This window comes from Dunckerocampus dactyliophorus, chromosome 7 (genome assembly GCF_027744805.1).
Source record: "Dunckerocampus dactyliophorus isolate RoL2022-P2 chromosome 7, RoL_Ddac_1.1, whole genome shotgun sequence".
In the NCBI taxonomy this organism is placed as follows: Eukaryota; Metazoa; Chordata; class Actinopteri; order Syngnathiformes; family Syngnathidae; genus Dunckerocampus; species Dunckerocampus dactyliophorus.
The window spans coordinates 7,801,913-7,822,411 of NC_072825.1; the positions used below are offsets into that span (position 1 = coordinate 7,801,913).

At 40.2% G+C, this 20,499-nt stretch overlaps 3 protein-coding genes across 4 annotated transcripts; 2 read left to right on the plus strand and 1 right to left on the minus strand.

The window, feature by feature from the left end:
* Positions 1-660: 660 nt before the first annotated feature.
* cxcr3.2 (chemokine (C-X-C motif) receptor 3, tandem duplicate 2) lies at positions 661-10,731 on the minus strand. Of its 2 annotated transcripts, none has more exons than XM_054782520.1 (3): positions 10,607-10,731; positions 4,112-4,186; positions 661-3,122 (listed from the first exon to the last, which is right to left on the minus strand). In XM_054782520.1, the coding sequence occupies exons 2-3, from the start codon at positions 4,145-4,147 to the stop codon at positions 2,031-2,033; spliced, it is 1,128 nt and encodes a 375-aa protein (XP_054638495.1). In that variant the 5' UTR covers positions 4,148-4,186; positions 10,607-10,731; the 3' UTR covers positions 661-2,030. The 2 variants fall into 2 exon arrangements, with proteins under 2 accessions (XP_054638495.1, XP_054638494.1); XM_054782519.1 differs by lacking the exon at positions 10,607-10,731 and adding an exon at positions 5,215-5,385.
* Positions 7,395-9,828, plus strand: cnfn (cornifelin). Its single transcript, XM_054782521.1, has 3 exons — positions 7,395-7,597; positions 7,683-7,819; positions 9,220-9,828. Exons 1-3 carry the CDS (start codon positions 7,474-7,476, stop codon positions 9,307-9,309), a joined length of 351 nt encoding a protein of 116 aa, XP_054638496.1. The 5' UTR covers positions 7,395-7,473; the 3' UTR covers positions 9,310-9,828.
* Positions 10,689-20,366, plus strand: tlr21 (toll-like receptor 21). Its single transcript, XM_054782522.1, has 5 exons — positions 10,689-11,176; positions 11,444-11,595; positions 14,479-14,579; positions 15,253-15,826; positions 17,126-20,366. Exons 4-5 carry the CDS (start codon positions 15,345-15,347, stop codon positions 19,620-19,622), a joined length of 2,979 nt encoding a protein of 992 aa, XP_054638497.1. The 5' UTR covers positions 10,689-11,176; positions 11,444-11,595; positions 14,479-14,579; positions 15,253-15,344; the 3' UTR covers positions 19,623-20,366.
* Positions 20,367-20,499: the final 133 nt, after the last annotated feature.

Genomic DNA, 20,499 nt, shown 5'->3' on the forward strand with positions numbered 1-20,499 from the left:
TAAAGCACGAAACAATTTATTGTCTTGACGAGATATATGGATGGCAAAAGTTTTATTCTGAAGACTATTTCTTAACTTCAGAATACAGGAAGCGCTGGCTTGACTTGTGAATAAAAGTGAAACAAAGCGCTGCACCAGAAGCACTTGTCCACTAGAGGGCGGTCTTTGTACTATCCTTAAAATTCTATTCTATTCTATTAATTTTGGGCGAGAGGCAGGGTACACCCTGGACTGGTCGTCAGCCAATCACAGGGTATATAATATAATATGATATGATATGATATGATATGATATAATATAATATATGATCTGATATGATATGATGTGATATGATATATGATATAATATAATATAATATAATATAATATAATATAATATAATATAAATATAAATATAATATAATATAATATAATCAAAAATACAAAAATATGTTATATTGTATTGTGTTATAATATAATTTCATTTCATTTAATTTACGAGACTATTTTCAAGTTTCACAGCAGCAAAGGGACAGGTCAGCACACAAGAATAACTATCAGTACAAAAAAACACAAATAATAAAATATGAAATAAAATATAACAAAATAAAACAAAAAATAAAATTGCTATGTACAATACATACGTATATAGACCAGAAAAAAATAGAAGAAAACAAATGTAAAATATAACATACATAGCAAAATATTTGTTGCATAAAATGTCCGCTAGGTCTCGATCCCAAATTAATCAAAAGAGAGTAATATAATTAAGTCAATTAGTCCATGTTTTAGCAATTTTATGTCACAATTTTGACACAATATAGTGGTAGAAATGATAAAATACAAAAAGCAGTATGGATTGCTGGATGAAAGTAGATCACAATAAATATTCAGAAACAACAGTTTGCTTTATTGCAAAAATATTTATAATACAAATCTTAAATTCGTAAATGAGACACATGAATGTATTTTTGGAGCACAAGACTTTTCTGAACATTTTACAAGCTTTAAATGGGAAGAAATGTCTAAAATAGCACCAAAATGTTGGCTGTGTAGACTGCTCGATTTAATCTCCACTATTTGGAACAGAAACATGCATGAAGCAGAGGTATGGCAAAGAACGTGACAAAAAATACAACCAAAAACATTGCAGAGAGCATCTTCCTGACGTAAATTCGGAGCATCTGCGTTTGCTTTTCCAGGGGTCTCCAACCTTTGAGTGTCTAAACAACACCATGGTTATATGGTTATATGCACATATTGCATCCTTTCCACAGCATAGTGCCTACTCGTTGTTGATGGTTTTCCACTGGCAAAAGAAGGTACCATGAGGCCTTATCCCCATCAGTTGGGGTTGCAAGGTTGCGGAGGTGTTTTAAACCACGCCTGGTCGTCCATTGATAGAGTAGATCTGAAGTAACACGGCTAGGAATAACAAGAAAATTACACTCCACAGTCTCCACTTTGCTGTTTTCTTGCTGCACTCAGTCTCCTTTTGAATAAAAATGTGGTTCTTAACCAAAGGCTACATGATAAAAGAAAATAAAAATTCTCCTCCGATTCTGTGTGGAAGTGGTAAGTTTTTGGATTCATACTTTATCTTTCTTTCTCACTCTGTTTGAAACACTTTAAGTTTAGAATAAGTAAGTTAGTGAGGCTAACCGGTTAGTTCGGTAGCATGCTATGCTAGCGGCGGCTGTCGTTTTCTATGCTCTGACTACAAAAATGTTTTGTTTATTATTATCAAATCCGACTTTGCGGAAATTCACTTATCGTGGTCGAGTCTGGAACCAATTAACCGTGATAAATAAGGGACGACTGTAGAGGAGACGGTTGAAAGAGGTGAAGGAGACTGAAAGATGGGTCTTGGTCGATTTTCAAGTGAACTCTTGTGCGGTTTGCTTGAGTTCAAACCAAGTGTGAATGCAGCCAGCTAAGGTGGCACTGAGACTAAGAGACCGCATTGTGCAGTGGAAAAGGTGCATGATTCTTTGACCCTTGTCAAGAATGGTTGGAGAGCTACCTGTTGGAGACCCCTGCTCTAAACCCTCATCACCCCATGACAGAGTATGAGGTGTTTTCGCTCTCGGCAGAGCTGTAGGAGCTTGCGGTTTTCCGCCTCCTGTCCTTCCATTCCTCCATGCCCAGCCAGCCTCTCGCTCCCAGCAGCCCTTTGCACATCCGAGCCATCTCCCTACGGAACTTGACTCCTACGAAGCCGTACAGCAGGGGGTTCAGGGCGCAGTGCGACAGCCCCACACTCTCGGTGACCATGGTGCCGATGTCCACAATGCGACCAAACTGGCATCCTCCGGCCACTGTGCCCAGCCTCTGCAGACTGTCGGCTAGTTGGAAGCAGTTGTAGGGGGCCCAGCAAAGCACAAAGACGGACACCAGAGAGACTATGAGGCGCAGGGACTTGCGCTTTTGTCGACGGGTGGCGTTGCACAGTGACCGGAAGATCCGGATATAGCAGTAAAGCATGATCAGGAGCGGGAGCCCGAAGCCCAGACTCACGCTGACCAGCTGGAGGCTCACCTGCCACTGAATTGGGTTCTCTGTAAACCAAACCTGGCACAGGAGCGGCCCCCGCTGGCCCATGATGTCCACTTCCCCCACCTGTTTAAAGGCTATGTCAATGCCACCGAGGGCCAGGCAGCCCACCCAGATGAGGCCGCAGGCGATCTGGGCCTGGCAGGTGCTACGCTTCCAGCCAGAGCTGACTGCGTGAACGATGGCCAGGTAGCGGTCGAAGCTGATGCACGCCAGGAAGAGAATGCCGCTGTAGCGGTTGAGGGAGAAAAGAGCCCCTGAGATCTTGCAGGCGACCTCGCCGAACACCCACTGGTGAGCCCATTGCACTGCAAACAGTGGCAGGGTGAAAGCCAGCAGCAAGTCGGAGATGGCCAGGTGGAGGAGGAAGGTGTCGGTCAGAGTGAAGGAGCAGGCGCCGCCGCGGGAGATTCGGTAGCGTCGGATCACGCACAGTACCAGCGCATTGCCCACCACGGCAAGGAAGAAGACGAGGCTGTAGACGACAGGCAGGTATCTCTGTGCAAATGTATATACGTCCTCATGGGGGCAGGGGGCTGCATACGTCTTGCTGGTTTCGGGGGACATGGTGTAATTGTCGTAGTCGAAAAACTGGCAGACAGGGAGGATACACAAGACAGTCAGGAGGATGATTCAAATACATAGCGTTCAGAATATATGGAGTAGCTCTGGTTTTTGTTTATTTTTATGAGGGGTACTTATCCCGAAAATGTTCTTTTCGAGGTTCAACATAGTGGGTGTGGCTGTCACACGTCAACTATTTTCACTGGGCAGTTACGATTGAGCCCCTTTAACTCCGCCTGGCAACAAGTGGCGGCACTAATGTATGAAATGACCAAGAAAGAAAATTTGTCTAAGGCTATAAGAAATTAAACTTGAGTTGAGATTTAATGTAAAATACTAATTTTAGGTGCACAGGCATTTTAAAGATGATCAAAACAAACTGAATTTAATGGCATTAAATTATGATTCAACTGAATTTATTGTTGTAATTACATTTAAACCTGTGAAAATTCCTAAAAGAAAAAAAACATACAGGCATTTTAAAGTGGCTAAAGACAAATCATCGGAGCTAGGTTAAATTAAAACAGCATTATGTTAGACATTTAATTTAACATACAAATTTTACTCTATATAAAACAAATATTTTTGTTTTTAATAAATCTTTAAAATTCCTTTTAAAAAACCTCAAAACATACAGACATTTTAAAGCGGATAAAGACAAATCATCGGCTCTAGGTTAAATTTGAACAGCATTATATTTGACATTTAATTGAATATACAAATTTTAGTCTATGTAAAAAATTTTTTTTTTATTATTTCAGTTTTTGTTTTCATAAAATCTTTAAAATTCCTAAAAGAAACATCTTTAATACTAAATTTGTGCATATGAAATTCATCTTTATGGGGTATTGAGAAAAAATATTGTTAAATGTATTTGTAGTGTATTATGACATGCACATGATGCAAAATTGGATTTCTAGCCTTGTCATCATTTACGGGGAAAAAACTTTGCACAGACTTTCAATCACCAATTTTTATAGCATTTTGTTATTTGCATGTGTGCAAAAGCCACTCACCCAGTAGTCTTCTGTGGTTGACATGAATTCATCCATGCTTGTGGCAAACAAGAAGGCAGCAGAACAAGCTGCAATCTGCGGAGCATCGACATATGAAGCGAAAACAACACAACTCTTTTTTAACGTGCACGTCTCAGACAAAAGAAGAAGTTTCCATTTCGGGAACCGAATCTTCACATGTATTTAGCACAGATGCAAACATAGCCGCCGTAGGAATGGATGAGTGTCTTGAGGAAATTGTGACACCACGCTTGGCAAAAGTGCTGCAGCCGACGTGAAAACCCTCTTTAGCTCAGACGGACAGTGTGTGACTGATGTATGTGTGCAAAAAAAATTTTTTTTTAAATGCTATACTAAGGATGATCATTTTGAAGAGGAACACAATCAGTTGGATTTAACCTGAAATGCCAAATGTAATCAAATTGAGCTGTAAAATGACGTTTGGTCTCCACAACGCAGCTTTAAGAAATCATGTAAAATAACAATACATGAAACTATACACCATGTCATCGCGCATTGGCAGGAAGACTTACTTACCTTCTGAAAAGCTGTGAAGAAGACAGGATGCAAGCACAAGTAATGCAGAATAAATAGAATTCTGCAGAACACATGAGGGAAATGAATAGTTGACATCCGTTGGGGGTAATCAGTATGTGAATGCTTTCATGGCACACGGTCAAAAATCTAAAACTTTGGACACCCCATGGATGTCCAGTATTTGTTTGTGTAAGCTACCTCTTCTACTCCAGAACCCCTGCCCACAAAAGGGTGAACATGTGTCAAAAAATGCGCCATTTTCTGGCAAATACACCATATGGTGGCTCTGTTCATAAATCCCATAAATGGGATTGACTTGAAATTTCTCACACAAAATTTGGTACACACCTTAAGGCGGCTTACAAGCACATGTGTGTAAAAATCGAGCAATATTGGTTGAAAAGCATGCCGGCCATCAAGTAAAGCGAGTTATTGTCCAAAAATCTTTGACAACTTGTTTAATGACTATAAAACTTTCACGATATCTGAATTACATGTTCTGTATGCTAGCATGTCTTCCAATGTATTTTGCCACAACTCATGGGGGGGCCATAAATGTCATTTACCGTCATGTCTGTAAAGAGTTTTCCCTCGTTTATCGCGCTTAATTGGTTCCAGGCCCAACCGCGACAAGTGAATTTCTGCAAAGTAGGATTCAATATTAATAAAGGAAATATTTTCGTAGTTAGAGCATTGGAAACCTGCTTAGGACTTTCTAAATACTGTTTTTAACATTATTAGAGCTCTGTAGAGATGAAATAACACTCCTATAGTCAATATTCTGAACTTAAGAAATTGTTTCAACCTGAGTGGGGAAGAAGGACCAAGTATGAAGCCAAAAACTTACCACTTCCACACACTCTATCATGTCGGACATGCCATAGCTGACTCCTTGCAGTGTGAAAGTAATGTAATATAATGTCATGTCTCATCAGTGTAACATTACTGATGCCTAGTGACCAGAATACAACATATAACTTATATTTCAATACTTTTTTACTAATAATAGGCCAAAGTCAAACACAAAACAGCAATCATTTATTAATTAATTAACTTTTGAAAAAAGGCGATAGAGTGAGGGTGAGATGTTCGAACTGTAGCGAGGGACGACTGTATAATAAAAAAATAAAAAAATACCTGGATTTCTCTACGCCAAGGCTTTAGAGCAAAATTAAAAAAACAACAACAAAAAAAACAGCAATGTGTGAACAAGTGCTGCTTGTCGACCACAGACAAAGATATGCTGACTCAACAGCCCCAGTTCACTAAGGCACTGCTTTACAGTTTCAGGGCAGTGATGAGTCATGAAGATGTTTTTTTCCCCCTCATACTTCCACATATCAGACACGAAAGATCAATTTTTTTTTAAGTTTATTTTTTTCTTCTTCACAAACATGTATTCTGTCAAAGTGTGAGGAACTGAATCGCCTTGTGGTGACTTTTTTGTCCCGCCAGAGGGTCTTCTGGTAAAGTCTATTCTTGTGCAATAGCGCAGATGTTTCTCCAACTTCTGCTTCAGTCGAGTTGTTTGTACTTAAATGTGCGATAGAAACGGCTTGTATCTGTGGAGGTGCAAAACACCATCTTGAAGTATTTTCATTTGTATTTCTCAGTGTACTTCGAAGCAATCTAGCAGTAAATACCAATGCCTTTGTACATTTAACAGTTACCATTCAATTAACTGCCAGTCGCCAGGTGCATGTTCTGCAAAAGCAAATAACCACCTGGGTCGCTAGTTAGCACCGGGTCAAAAAATATTGTTATTAGCAGCTGTGGCTGTAGGCAACCTCCTCATGTAGATTTGTAATTGTAATTCTTGCAATTTTGTATCAAAATTCTGATCAGGGGTTTACAATATAATAAGCATAAAATACATGTAGCGAAACACTTTCTCAGGCTCAACAAGAGACAGGATGGCACATTCAACATCTCAATGGCAAGAGACTACTAGCAAACATTGTTGGTCTCCTTCTATGACAGTGAGTTTCAAATAGCACCGCACAGCATTGATAACACACGGCTGCAAAAGTAATCCCTTTCAGAATAAAAGTGCAAGATTAGGACCCGCGACCCAAAGAAAACGGATTCTCACTAGTTGAGAATCACTGCACTAAAGTTAATCCAGGTTTACTTTCTATAGTATTGTCCCTTACGAAGATACAATACACGCCCTGTCAAATGTTTACATGTAGTTACTCAATGCTATAATTAAGGTGTGTCCAAACTTTTGCCTATGAGTGTAGACTGTGATAAAAATGCTTGCTGAAATGTGAGGGGTGTACTCACTTCTGTGCAGCAACGTCTGTAGCGAGATATTAAGGTCTTGACGCACTCGAAGGTGTCACGCCACATGCTCTGCGCATACACGTGAGTTGTAGTACACTCCTCACATGTGCTACTACTGATATGGATAAACACTAGCTACACCTGCATAATCTAATGAGATCCAATACCAGAGGGTCATGGATCATATTCCATCTTTGGGCTATTTCTACATGGTGTGTACACACCACACCTGTTGACACACCTGATCCATTTCTATTGCTGAGATAAAAAACAGCATTACATTCCTACTTTCTTTGTCGGTTATTGCAAGCGTGCACCCTTTTGAATGGTGTGGTACGCCTCAAAATCAAACATTCCAGGTGCGTCCATGCAGTGTGCTCCGCGGTGATGTCACACGGGCGTATAAGAGCCCACCTGAGGGGTGTTTTAGACCGCTTCCAGACCCGTCTCATCAGGCAGGTGAGGCAAACCTCATAAGCTCATGCTCAGGTGAACTCCTTTGCTCAAACTCTTGGTGCTCCCTCTTCCTGCTTGCAGCCATGGCCTTCCAGCCTAATGTGGTGACCTCTCAGTCTCACGTGACCGTCAAACAGTACAGCGTGTCCTCTGGTGTGTCCGACTGGAGTACAAACGTGTGCGGCTGCTGTGACGATTGCGGCATTTGTACGTGTCAAAACCAAACAACATCTCCAAAGTGTTCGACAGCGATGCTTTCGCATGACGGCCTCCTTCTCTGTTTTACCTGCAGGTCTGTGTGGTACCTTTGTGCCGTGCATCTTGGGCTGTAAGGTGGCCCAGGACAACGGGGAAAGCTGCTGCCTGCCCTTCCTCCCTGGAGCACTGATCGCTTTAAGGACCAGTATGCGGAGCAAATACCGCATTGAAGTAAGTGGTGTGAGGTACAATCTGCTCTTAATCAAGTCAATTTGACACCTTTTGATGTAATACTGGACCTCGTAACAGATGTGGGGTGTAATGTTGTGTGAAGTGAACTCCTGACACTAACTTCTCTCGCCTCGATGTGGAAATTGGTTTTGTAGCCTTTGAAATCTTTTAAAGATCACATTTTACGCTATTTTTCAACAGTTTTAAGCAAGTCTCAGAGGTCTCACGATAATGTATTGGAAGTGTGTTGTCCAAAATCTAGTCTTGAGTCTGAAATTTGGACAGTTTAAAAGTGCTTTTAGGGTCAGGGTTAGGGTTTGGAGGTTAGGGTTAGGGGTGAGGGTCCAACCAGAACTGGACTTAGGAGACCAAGTGGGGGGTAAGTCGCTTTTGCTGGACTACACTGCTGATGAGGATGTTAAACAGTTTCATATAAAAAAATCAGAACTATCCCTTTAAGGAGTGCGACAGGAAAACACAAATGTTAGCAACACTAGCATAGCTAACATTACACTCACATTTTAACAGTAACATCATGCTAGGTTAGCCTATTCGCTGAAGAAAAACAAAATAATCAAACTTCGGCCATGTTCACACGAATATGGATACAGTCGTCCCTCACTATGACGTGTTTTGAGTATCGCTCCCTCACTGTATCGCATTAAAAAAAAATAAATAAATGATCGCTGTTTTGTGGTTGAATACGGCCTGTTATTAGCAAAAACATGCATATTTAAGCAAGTTGTACGTATTCTTGTATTTTCAAGCATAAAAATGGTTAAATGAACTAACTAAATGAAGTAAAATACAAATACAAGGCAGAAGAAAAAATTCTACTTGTGGATGTAGTATTCCACATTGGCCACTAGGTCGCCAGAACGTGAGAAGTGATCGCCAGAACAGGCAGTTATTGCAGGTTTAAATTATCTCACACAATAGTAACATAATCATCCTAATAATAATAATAACAATAATAAGACAGGCTTCTGTTGGGGCCATAACCCACGACAAGCTAAAACTCAACTGGCAATCTACAATGCCTGTCCGCCTGGCACAAAGGTCCCCCAAGGAACACGAGTAGAAGTTTTATTTATGTCTTAAATTGCTTATTACTCTTATGTCTACTATTTTGGGTAATATGAGTGTAAAGCCATTTAAAGCCGCCATTACAATACACTGATGAGAAAATAGCCACAGCAGGAAATACGCTGTCCAGAAGAAACACAAGGAACTGCTAACGTGTGAGTCTTATTTATGTCTAATGTCTTATTTTCTTTGTTTATACCTACGATATTAGGTAATACAAATGTAAAGGTGATTATATGGGTGTCTAGATGGCTGTAATATTTTTTTTAAAAAAGCTAAACGTTGATTGTCTGCATGTCTTCACCCCCACATAGGGATCAGTGTGTGGCGACTGGATGGTTATGGCGTGCCTGCCCCAGTGTGGATTGTGTCAAATGGCACGAGAGCAACAGATGCGAGAATAAGAGGAGCACAAGTAATTGACTCTAACTAAAACATGAATTTAGTTTTTACATATTGGACATAATTTCAGAGTATTGTTTTTCTACTGAAGCTGTAACTCAAAAGGTGCTTCAAATTCATTCACACATTTGATCCTAGTGACAAAAATATGTCAGCTATGAAACGAATCGATCTTTTAAAAAAACTGCTGCCTGAAATATGCCACTATTAATCATATTTTTGGAGTTTTTAACCATTCAAAAAGGCAAATATATTTACATAATGCCAACATTTTTAAAACAAAGCTAAAACATACTTTAAAAGACACACCATTCTGCAGTTCGGTGTACAAATATAAAACGTAAACATTTAAAGTCATTAGTCCAAAGTCCATGGAAATCTTAAGACTAGAGATTTCAATTTTTATGTTAAGATAAATGTGAGATCAAAAATAGCATTTTTTTTCTGTCTGGCCATTTTAGGCTAATTTAAGGAACATAAATGACAATTCTAAAACGTTTGTAAATATAAAAAAATGAATATCCTCTGGCAACTTTGACGTATATTCATTCGGCACAGCCAAAATGGATTGAAAATAATAATTAAAAATTAATGGCACAAAATGTTACCAGGATCTCTAATAAGGGTGAAAGGAGCACCTGGAGCAAATGTGTTTCATAACAAGCTCAACAGCGACTCGGTGTGACAAAATAGTGTTAATGCAACATGGAAAGGTGGGAATGGTAGAATTTCTACAAATACTGGCATTGCCTGCAACTGTAATTAAGCACTGTGTTGCATTTAAACCTATTATTTATTTGCATCTGATCACACCTGCATACATGTACCCTTCCAATAAATATTATCCAAAAATGTGTGGCGTGACTTCATGTCTCTACAAAGTTTATGGGCGCCACACACGGGAGGCGACATCGCCTCGACTCCATTCATTTTCAATGGAACCTGCGCGATAAGGCGATTATCGCGTGTCACCGTCCAGCCAAGCGACACGCGAAATTCGTGCGTGTTATCGTGCACACGCTGGCTTGCGACGCAATCCCAAAAAGTTGAAACATTTTCAACTTTTCATAAATGTCGCCCAGACGACGATCAGCGGGAGTTTTGGCCGCGACCACGATTGGCGAAATTTATCGCCAACGCACGCAACCATGCACACGCGAGGCGACAAGCGATCTTGACCAGCTACACAGGTGAGCGACGCATTCAGTCCAGAGCGAATTGTACGAGTCTCCGTTTGATTGGCTGTCAAATGTGGAGGGAATTTCGGGGTATGCCCGTGTAAAAATGATACAAACTTACCAGATATGCTTACTCTGTCGCCAACGAGTTCCCAAGCGGCTGCTTTTTTCTTTATATATCAATATTATTGTCTTAGAAATGTCAAATAGCTCCGGGAAATCTGGCACGGCAAGTATAGCGTAATGATTGGCATCCTGTCCGCTCATTGGTGGATCAATGAAACTCCCGCTGATTGATACTTGTGTGGGCGACAGCGAGTCGTTGAAAAAAGTTGAAACATTGTCAACTTTCTGGGATCGCGTCGCAAGACACGCACGAACACAAACTTTCCCACGCAGAATTTCGCTTATTGCTTGGCTGGACGGTGACACGCGATAATCGCCAATCGCGCAGGTTCCATTGAAAATGAATGGAGTCGAGGCGATGTCGCCTCCCGTGTGTGGCGCCCGTAACTGTGCATGTATATGTTGACCTGCAATTCAATAGTGCTCTTTTGATATGTTGGCTGTTTTGACGTAAGCTGTTTTTTTATATTTGCGAGTGGATATGAAAGGAAAAGCAAGGGTTGTCTTCCTCTTTTGATTTACAAGAGAAAACTCTTGAGGAGGCGAGGCACGATTATTGAAACGGGTAAGTAAAAGAATATCTGATTTAATCTTGTTTTTGTCCTGTTCATGCAACAATATGAAGAGGGTGTGGGGAAAGCCTGCTTGTGTCGCAATAAAACTTGTTGAGTCATTGCCAATTATTTTTTAGTAAACGTTATGAGAATCATGACGTTCTGTGTAGGTGTTATAATAATATGCACTGTGGGAAAATAAGTGCATAAAGTATACAGTGGTACTGATACATACAGTGTATTGAAGTGTATGTTTTGTCACATTTGATAACTTGCAGTGAAGTGTGACAAAAGGTGGGCTATCATGAACATAAAATGAAGAAAAGGGAAATGAAGACTACAGCAATAAGGAAATGAACTGATGTCACGTTGCTGGATTGTCTGACCAGAAAAGGCTCCAAACTGTGGACTTTGGTTCTGGTAATGTAAGGTAATGCTTCCAAAATGTATCAATATGGTTTTTGAAAGGTTAGCATCAAGGCTGAAGATATAACTTGAGATTTGAGAGAGTCTATTTTCTGTCAAGTGTAATTTTGCTTATTTGCTTTCAATATGTCATATTTAATGTTCCCGTATCATACTGTATTAAAGCATTGCTATGTGAGCTAAAGTGCTAACTTTACATTCATATGCTAGGTTAGCGTATAGCCTACGCTGAAGAAATACTAAATGACCGCCTTCCAGCTTCCATGTCTGTAACTGTCTAATGAATAGTTGGCTTTATTTAAATATGTGCAGTGAAACCTGCTTTTTTTCTGTGACAAAACGGTCTTCGGTGTAGTGATGTGCAACTCGATACTGAAATATCGATACTTCTGATACCAGCTCCTCATGCTCTAAAATGCATTCTCAAATCAAAATATCAATACTTTTGATACTTCAGTCAATTGAGGTTTGTCTAAAACAGAACCATGTGTCAATTGTGAATAGTTTTCATTCTTATGTTAGTTCTTAATAATTACTCATTTATTTTAATGGTTCTATAATTTCACTTCACTTTTTTTTATAATTTTAAATACCATTTTCACATATTTCATATGATTTTGTCCTGTTTCTTCTGTTATTGTGTATTAGGTTGGCTACATAATGTGCACAAAGTATCTGTATCACGCTGGTATCACCGATACCAGCCTGAATTTTACTCAGTACCGGATTGGAAACGAAATCGAAATCAGGCAGTAGTGATATGCGATACTACTGAGTTTGTTTCCAATCCAATACTAAGTAAAATTCAGGCAGGTATTGGAGATACTGACCCGATATATGCGCAAATACACCTAATGTGTCTGCTGAAGTTTAAAAAGTAGTGTATTTCAAATCGTAGCGTAAAGAATAGAAGACGTCTGAGTAATTTATTTATTAATTTTAAACCCTGGAGTATACTGAGGTAGCGGGTTGATTTACAATATAGCCAAGCTAATATACAGCAACCAAAAAACAAGAGGACAAAATAATTTAAAATATGTGAAAATGGTAATTTAAACAATAAAAAAATAAGTAAAATAATAAAACCATGAGAATAAATAATGAATTACTACTATAATACCAACTATATAAACCACTATATACCCGATGAAATGGATGTTGCTTCAACAGAGCAACAAATTGTCAGTTTTCTTCAATCAAATGAGGTGGAAGTACTGTAGATATCGGCACCGTCGATACATGCATTCCACTGTATGGCAGAAACAATGCCACACCCGTCATCATAGTCAGGTTTACCAACAGAAAATTCTAAACCGCACTGCTGAAACACGGAAAAAAGCTGAAAGGTACATACTGTATGTCTACATTAATGGGCATCTGACAAAATGCAACCCTGACATCGCCAAGAAAGCACGCAACTTGAGGAAGCAGGGAAAGATTGATAAGATTCAAGGTACTTGGAGCGTCAACTGCAAAATCTACATCAAGCTAAATGGAAGACCAAAAGAGGCCAGGGTGCTTTTTGTCAAAGATATCAAGTATCTGGATAAATATTAAAGACCACATCACCATGCAGGACAGGAAGACCTATCCCGACCACAAACGATTGGATTAGAGCAGGGGTCACCAACGTGGTGCCCGTGGGCACCAGGTAGCCCCCCACGACCACATGAGGTGCCCGCAAGCCTGCTTTTCATTCAGGTTTTCAGTTAATAATGAAAGAACAGTAGAAAGAAATGCATTCTGAAATACAAAATGTGAGTTGTGGACACCAGCATTTTGTTTATGTTCTGGTAAAACAAGCATATTCGCTTTGTTTGGGTTTAAAATAAGCTCTGAAAATAAATGTTACAAAAGTGAGTAGCTCTTGGCCATTTTCATTTTGTAAAAGTAGCTCTCACAAGGAAAAACGTTGGTGACCCCTGGAGTAGAGACTGACAAAGATTCATCCTTCTTAGCAATACATGGAAACGGGAAGCGGATGTCAGCTCTGTCGCCAGTCTATGATGTCTTCAGCGGTTGACTCTGTGTAGATTAGTCTCAAAAATGTTAACACAAAACACGTTTTTATAGTTTTACATGCATCAAACAATTCAAAATGCATAAACCTGATGATGGTAATGGATAAAAGAACAGTTAAGCTTACTTTTAACTTCATTACCTTATGTGATGTATTCCAACTTGTATGCATGTTCAAATAAATTAAACCATTTCCATTACCATTAAAGATGTGATTGTGTGCAAAGACACAATACAGACACCACCTTCATGTTTTGCTATGAGTTATTTCATAAATTCAATCGTGTTTCTCACTCTCTTTATGAAATGTTGGCACCTGAAACTTTTGTTGGCTCCATTTTAGGTTATTTTGCAGCCGTGATCAAAAGAAAAGCTGAGACATATGGTGAGAAACATTATTGGATTCAAGAAATAACTCATGGCAAAACACAAAGGTGGTGTCTGTATTGATCTCACTGCCACATAGTGTCTTTGCAAACGATCACATTTTCAATGAAGGTAGAAATAGTGACTTATTTCTTTCACTGATCATTTATACTGTTGTCTGCATGTGAAACTTGAATTGTAAACTCTAAAAATGTGTTTTGTGTTGACATTTTCGGCTTTCTGGAATAGATTAATAATTAATTGGATTTACATGACTTTTTATAGAATAAACTGATTTGGTGTATGTTTTGGTTAGAGTCAGACCTTCTGGAACCAATTAATGACGCTAACCATGGTTCCGCTGTATAATATATAGTTTCCACAAAACTAATGAATGTTGACCATGTATAACGAATATTAATGTCTTGAGAGTTCAGGTGTACTTCATGGGGGCTTGGCTCAATCAAGTCTTATACAGTATAGTTGCAATGGTCTTTTGCAGGATCTCCATTGTGAGCGACAGACAGGGGAAGAACATCATCATCCCTCCAAGGTGGTTCCAAAGAAGTTCCATCCCAAGTTGGTAGCGGCCCAACACCAAATGTAAATTTGTTTCCCTTTAACCATACATAAACATCTAAATACAATGGGGAGCTTCCATGAAATGTCAGCAGATGTTTTATGAATAGCTTAGCTTCACCTTGTGAATTTTCATTGGGTCAGAGTAAAATAATATAAGGTATTTATTAATCAATCAGGCACACCATTCAGGGCCATCTTCTATTTGCAGCAATACGGTATTACTAATTAATTATATGTACTCATTATACAGTCATAGAAATAATTAGACCACTCTTGTTTCCTCAGATTATTGATCCATTTTAATGCCTGGTACAACTAAAGGTACAAATATAATGATAACAAATATAGCTCATATTAGTTTAATATCTAGCAATTTCCATGGTTTTCTTGACCAAAATCACATAAGTTCTTACATGAAGAGCTATAGCATTGCACTGCCAAAAAAAAGAACTCTTATGAGCTATTTTTGTTGTCATCGTTATATTTGTCCAAACAAAGGTACCTTTAATTGTATCAGGCATTTAAATGAACAAGAAACTGAAGAAGCAAGGGTGGTGTCAGACATACAGTCATGGAAAAAATATGACTGTATGTCTTTAAAATGCTTCAATATTTGAAGTTTCCTTACAAATATCAGTATGAAAAAAAGTATTTGGTATCGTCCATATCTAACTTGTTTCTATTATCCTGTCAGATTCACCTCGATGAACATCCAAAATTAACGTCTAGAGGAGTCCAACTGTTCCAGACACTGCCAGGAGACTGCGAGCACAAGAACAAGAAGCCATGTCTTGTGGACACCGCCAGTTATTGCCACTCGCGGTGGCTCTCATAGCAGCCCAAATGGTCGCAACGTACACCTACAAAAACTGCATCGAAGTGACGGACTCAGAGAAACAGAGTTTCAAATGCATGAACAGAAAGGCCACAAGCATATCTGCCATTTTGGACGACCTCCCAAAGTTCATCCTCAATCTTAGCATCGTGGATAATCCTATCCAGCACATTCCAGACAAGACCTTTGCTAATTTCACCAACCTTCAGTGGCTCCAACTGCACAATAACCATTTGAATGCTATCGACGAATTTGCTTTCCACAATCTAAGTCATCTTAGGTGTCTCAATTTGTCCTTTAACAACATATCCCAACTGAGCTCCTCCCCGTTTAAGAGCCTGCACAATCTCACGTTTCTCTCGCTGAGAGGCAATAAATTAAAGCAGTTGCCTGAAGGGATTTTCTCGGCTCTCCTCAAGCTTGACACTTTACAGGGTGGGCCAAAAGGAGTTACCCATCGCATATCTCTATCGTGTTCGCTTAGGTTTTGTCCTAGAAGCTTAAAATTTTGGATAGTTTCTCTCAAAAGGTATAGCTTTTGATGTACCAAAGTTCAGTTGTTTACTCCTAATGAGTGTCGAGTATGGCATCGAAGGGTAAGCGTGACCAGATTGTGGCCTTGAAGGAGGCTGGACTGACAACAAAGGAAATCATGAAAAAGGTGAATGTTTGTCGTAAGACTGGCTACAATGTCATGAAACGATACAAGGAGACTGGCGAGACCACCAGCAAGCCAATCCCTGGAAGAAAACGTTCAGTCCGAAGCAAAAGGGTTGTTGAGATGGTGAGGAAGAGAGTCCAAAGGAATCCTCGCAGGAGCATGAGGGCAACAGCAAAGGAAGTGAACCTCTCAAGAACTTCATTGAGAAGAATTGTCAAACAGGATCTTAGACTGAAAGCACTAAAAATGCAACACAGACAACTAATTTCAGCCGCTTCAAAGAAAAAACGGCTTCACAGGGGGAAAATGATGCTGCAGGAGATCCAGAGTGCCGCAAACAAAGTCCTGGTTTGGTCTGACGAGAAGATCTTCACCGTTCAGGCAGTGGTCAATTCCCAGAATGACAGGGTTTATGCACATAGTACACAGCACCTACCAGAAGGCTGCAGAACTCATTTCCGTCGTCAGAAGCCAGCTGGAGTCATGGTGTGGGCTGCTGTTGCATCTGATGGCTCAAAATCTCCTTTGGTCTTCATTCAGGAGGGTGTGAAAGTGAACAGCCAGGTCTACATTCAAATGCTTGAAGAAAACGTGTTGCCATGGTGTACCAATGCGTTTGGAAACCAGTATATTTTCACACAAGATGGTGCACCCGCTCACACATCCAATGTCACACAAACCTGGTGCAAGGAGCACTTTCCTGGCTTCTGGGACAAGAACATGTGGCCTCCATCAAGTCCGGACATCAACCCAATGGACTTTGCGATCTGGTCTATCCTGGAGAGGGAGGTCTCAAGAGTATATCACAGCAGTGTCACCGCTTTGAAGAAAGCTTTGATGACATCATGGTCAAAACTTGATGCAGAGATAGTGCGGCGCTCATGCCAGGCAGTGCCAGGTCGTCTCCAGGCTATGATAAAGGCAAAGGGTGGCCATATTGAGATGTAAATCTTTTTGGTGGTTGACAATAAAGTATGGAAACTGTGTTCAATGTGTGTCATGTTTGTCTGCAAGCATTTTTGAATAGTGCAGAAAAAACGATGGGTAACTCCTTTTGGCCCACCCTGTAATACTGCGGCAAAACCTCCTAACCAACTTCACTGGGATTGTTGAGTCTGTGTCGAACTTAAAGAAACTCCAGGAATTGGACCTTTGTTTTAACAGCTTGACCTCTCTATGCCACTCCAATGTTTCGCTCCCTAAATCCCTCGCTAAATTATACATATGTAGAAACAATCTGTCCATGTTAGGATGTGACCATTCCTTCCTTGGGCAGGTACAGATTTTGGATCTGTCCTACAATTCCCAACTCCTCGCAATGGCCTTTCAGGATGTGGACCTGGCAAAAACCAAGTACCTGAAGTTGCAGTCAACAAGTGTGAAGGTCGCAACACTCTTGAACATCAGCAACATTGATGTTTGTCACGTGGACTTTACTGGCACAGGTCTGAATAATACAGGTCTACTCACTGAGCTGTGCAGGCTGCTGAGCAGAAAGGTGGAAAGTATTAAAAAGTTGCGTCTGGGCGATAACGGCATTAGTAATAGTAACCTAAGAAAAGACACACTGTCCCTCTGTCCAAAGATCACTGACTTTCTGGATCTATCACACAATAATCTAAACAGCTCACAGAACAAAAAGAACTTAAATTGTTTTGTTTTTCTGCACAATAGTAGGAATCATCTAAAAAGAATTAATTATGAGCATAACCACCTGACAACCCTTGTCTCTTGCAAGACAAAGAAGGCGGCGCCTTTCTATAAGATGGAAGAGCTAAGCTTCCGCTATAACCGCATCCTGATGGTCCAAGCTGATGCTTTCTTTCACACACCAAATCTCAAAACCCTAAAATTAAACATCAACACAGTTGCTTTTCTCCATCATAAAGCACTGAAGGGACTTAGAAGGCTTGAGACACTCCGTCTGGACAACAACCTCCTAACAGACCTGTACAATGACACCTTCGAAGGCCTGTTTGCTCTGCAAACCCTCAACCTACGCAACAATCGTATAGCAGTCATTTTCAACGGAACCTTCCTTGGTCTTGGCAATCTGACAACTTTGGACCTCGGAGGAAACAAAATCACTCATTTTGATGTATCCGGACTTGAAGGACTCAAAAGCCTCTTGAAATTGTATCTAGATGGAAACAATCTGAAACACATTGAGACTTCTCTCCATTGTGTATTTCAGGATACACTCACAGTGTTGGACTTAGAAAGAAATCAGATTCGCTTCCTCAAACAAAACGTCAGTTCACCGTTTATGAACCTCAGCCAACTTAAAGACTTAAAATTGGGTGGCCAGCGTCCCTATGGCCTCACGCATTTGCCGCACGCTTTCTTCCGTGGCCTCCACAAACTATCTTCACTTTATCTCAGCAATAATCAAATTTCTTACATTTCTCCTGATGCCTTTGACGACCTGACAGGTTTGAAGTTCCTCACACTGGACAGGTGTTGTGATGTGAATATGCCGCTGTTACCAGGAGTCTTCAAAAATCTTCGGAATTTGTCCAAACTTATTTTAGAGAATGCTGGCATTCAGACCTTCTCAAAAAAAGTTTTTGGCAATCTCACCAAGTTAAACACGCTGCAGCTCAACCACAACGGCATGCAAAGCATTGACGTCCGGGTGTTGAAGAGTCTTTACAATCTGCGCTACTTGGACATGCGCAACCTTCCTCTCAGTTGCACCTGCAGCAACAGACTGTTGCAAAACTGGACGCTGAACAACCCAGATGTCCAGGTAGTATACGTTTATAATCTGCCGTGCCAACAAGGTGAGAATCACAGCTTCTACAACTTTGAGACCGACGTCTGCTTCATCGACCTCGGGGAGTATCTTTTCTTTAGCACAGCAGTCGTTACTGCTCTGTTCACGGCCTTTCCGCTACTTTACATCAATCTCTACTGGAAAATGAAGTACGGCTACTACGTGTTCCGCTCCTGGTTTGGTGACCAGTGGCGTAGACTCAAAGAGGAGGAAGAGAATTGCAAGTATGACGCATTTATTTCCTATAACTCCAATGACGAACAGTGGGTCATGGAGCAGTTGCTGCCCAACCTGGAGGGAAATGGCTCATCCTTTAAACTTTGCCTACATCACAGAGACTTTGAGCCTGGACGGTACATCGTGGACAATATCGTCACAGCTGTGTACGGTAGTCGCAAAACCATCTGTGTAGTGAGCAGGAATTTCCTCCAAAGTGAGTGGTGTTCCCTGGAAATCCAACTGGCCAGCTACCGGCTCTTTGACGAGCACCGAGACGTCCTGCTGCTCGTCTTCTTGGAGCCCATCACCGAGCGCCAAATGTCCTCCTACCACCGCATGAGGAAGGTCATGCTGAAGAAGACATACCTACAGTGGCCTGGCTCAGAAGGCTTTAACCCAGTGCAGGCCCAAGACCTGTTCTGGAAACAGCTTCGTAGGGCGATGAGGACCGGCAGCAAAGTGGAAACAGAAGACGATGACATCGGGGAGGGTTGTTTGGCTCTGGAGAACTGCGATTTGGGAGATTCTGATACTCAGACTCTAATTGCTGATGAAAACTTTTATATATCTTAAAATCTGATTAGTATCCCTTTCTACAATATATGAATGCAATGCTTTTCTTGTTGAATGTACAGGGGAACCTTCAAAGTCAAAACCAAAATGTTTAGGTGGCATCCCGTGAGCTAGAGCTGCAACAATGAATACATTTTCCATAATCGACCACTATTTTGGTATTCTATCACTTTTCATTTTTTTATTTAAGCAAAAAAATACATGAAAAATGGTGGTATCCACAACTCGCATTTTGTATTTCAGAATGCATTTCTTTCTAGTGTTCTCACAATCAAAATTTCAGCCTCTCAAACGTGAATATTTTTTAATTTCATGAAAGCACACCTATTATCTTTGTGTTTTAGGCAAAACAAGATTCACACACATTGGCTTTGACTTTGGAAAACAGTGATCAACATTGTTTCATCAAACAACTGTTTTTGTTTGGTTCATATTGATTTGGTCCATCTGGGGCCTAACCGATTACTCGATTAATTGAAACAAGCTTCGGATTAATCGACTAAGTAAATAATCGTTAACTGAAGCCCTATGAGAGACCAAAGAAGTCTTGTGGGATTTTTTTTAAATTTTTTATACAAGACATTAATTCCAGCAGCCCCTATAAAACACTACTGTGTTATAGTATTGCTCTGCAAAAACCTTCCTGTTCCCTCTACATTATATGTCTTCGCGATTAATAAAGTATCTATCTATACATGACACGTTCTCCAAACCTGCAGAGATCTTTACAAGGTTCTATTCTGTTCTATTCTACGTATATTTTGAAATTGTTATTCATAGGTGGAATGAAAATTCCATTGGTTGTAATTGTTACATTATTGAGGTATTGTGATGATAAAATGAATATTGGCTAACGTTTGGTCTTTTCTTGATGATT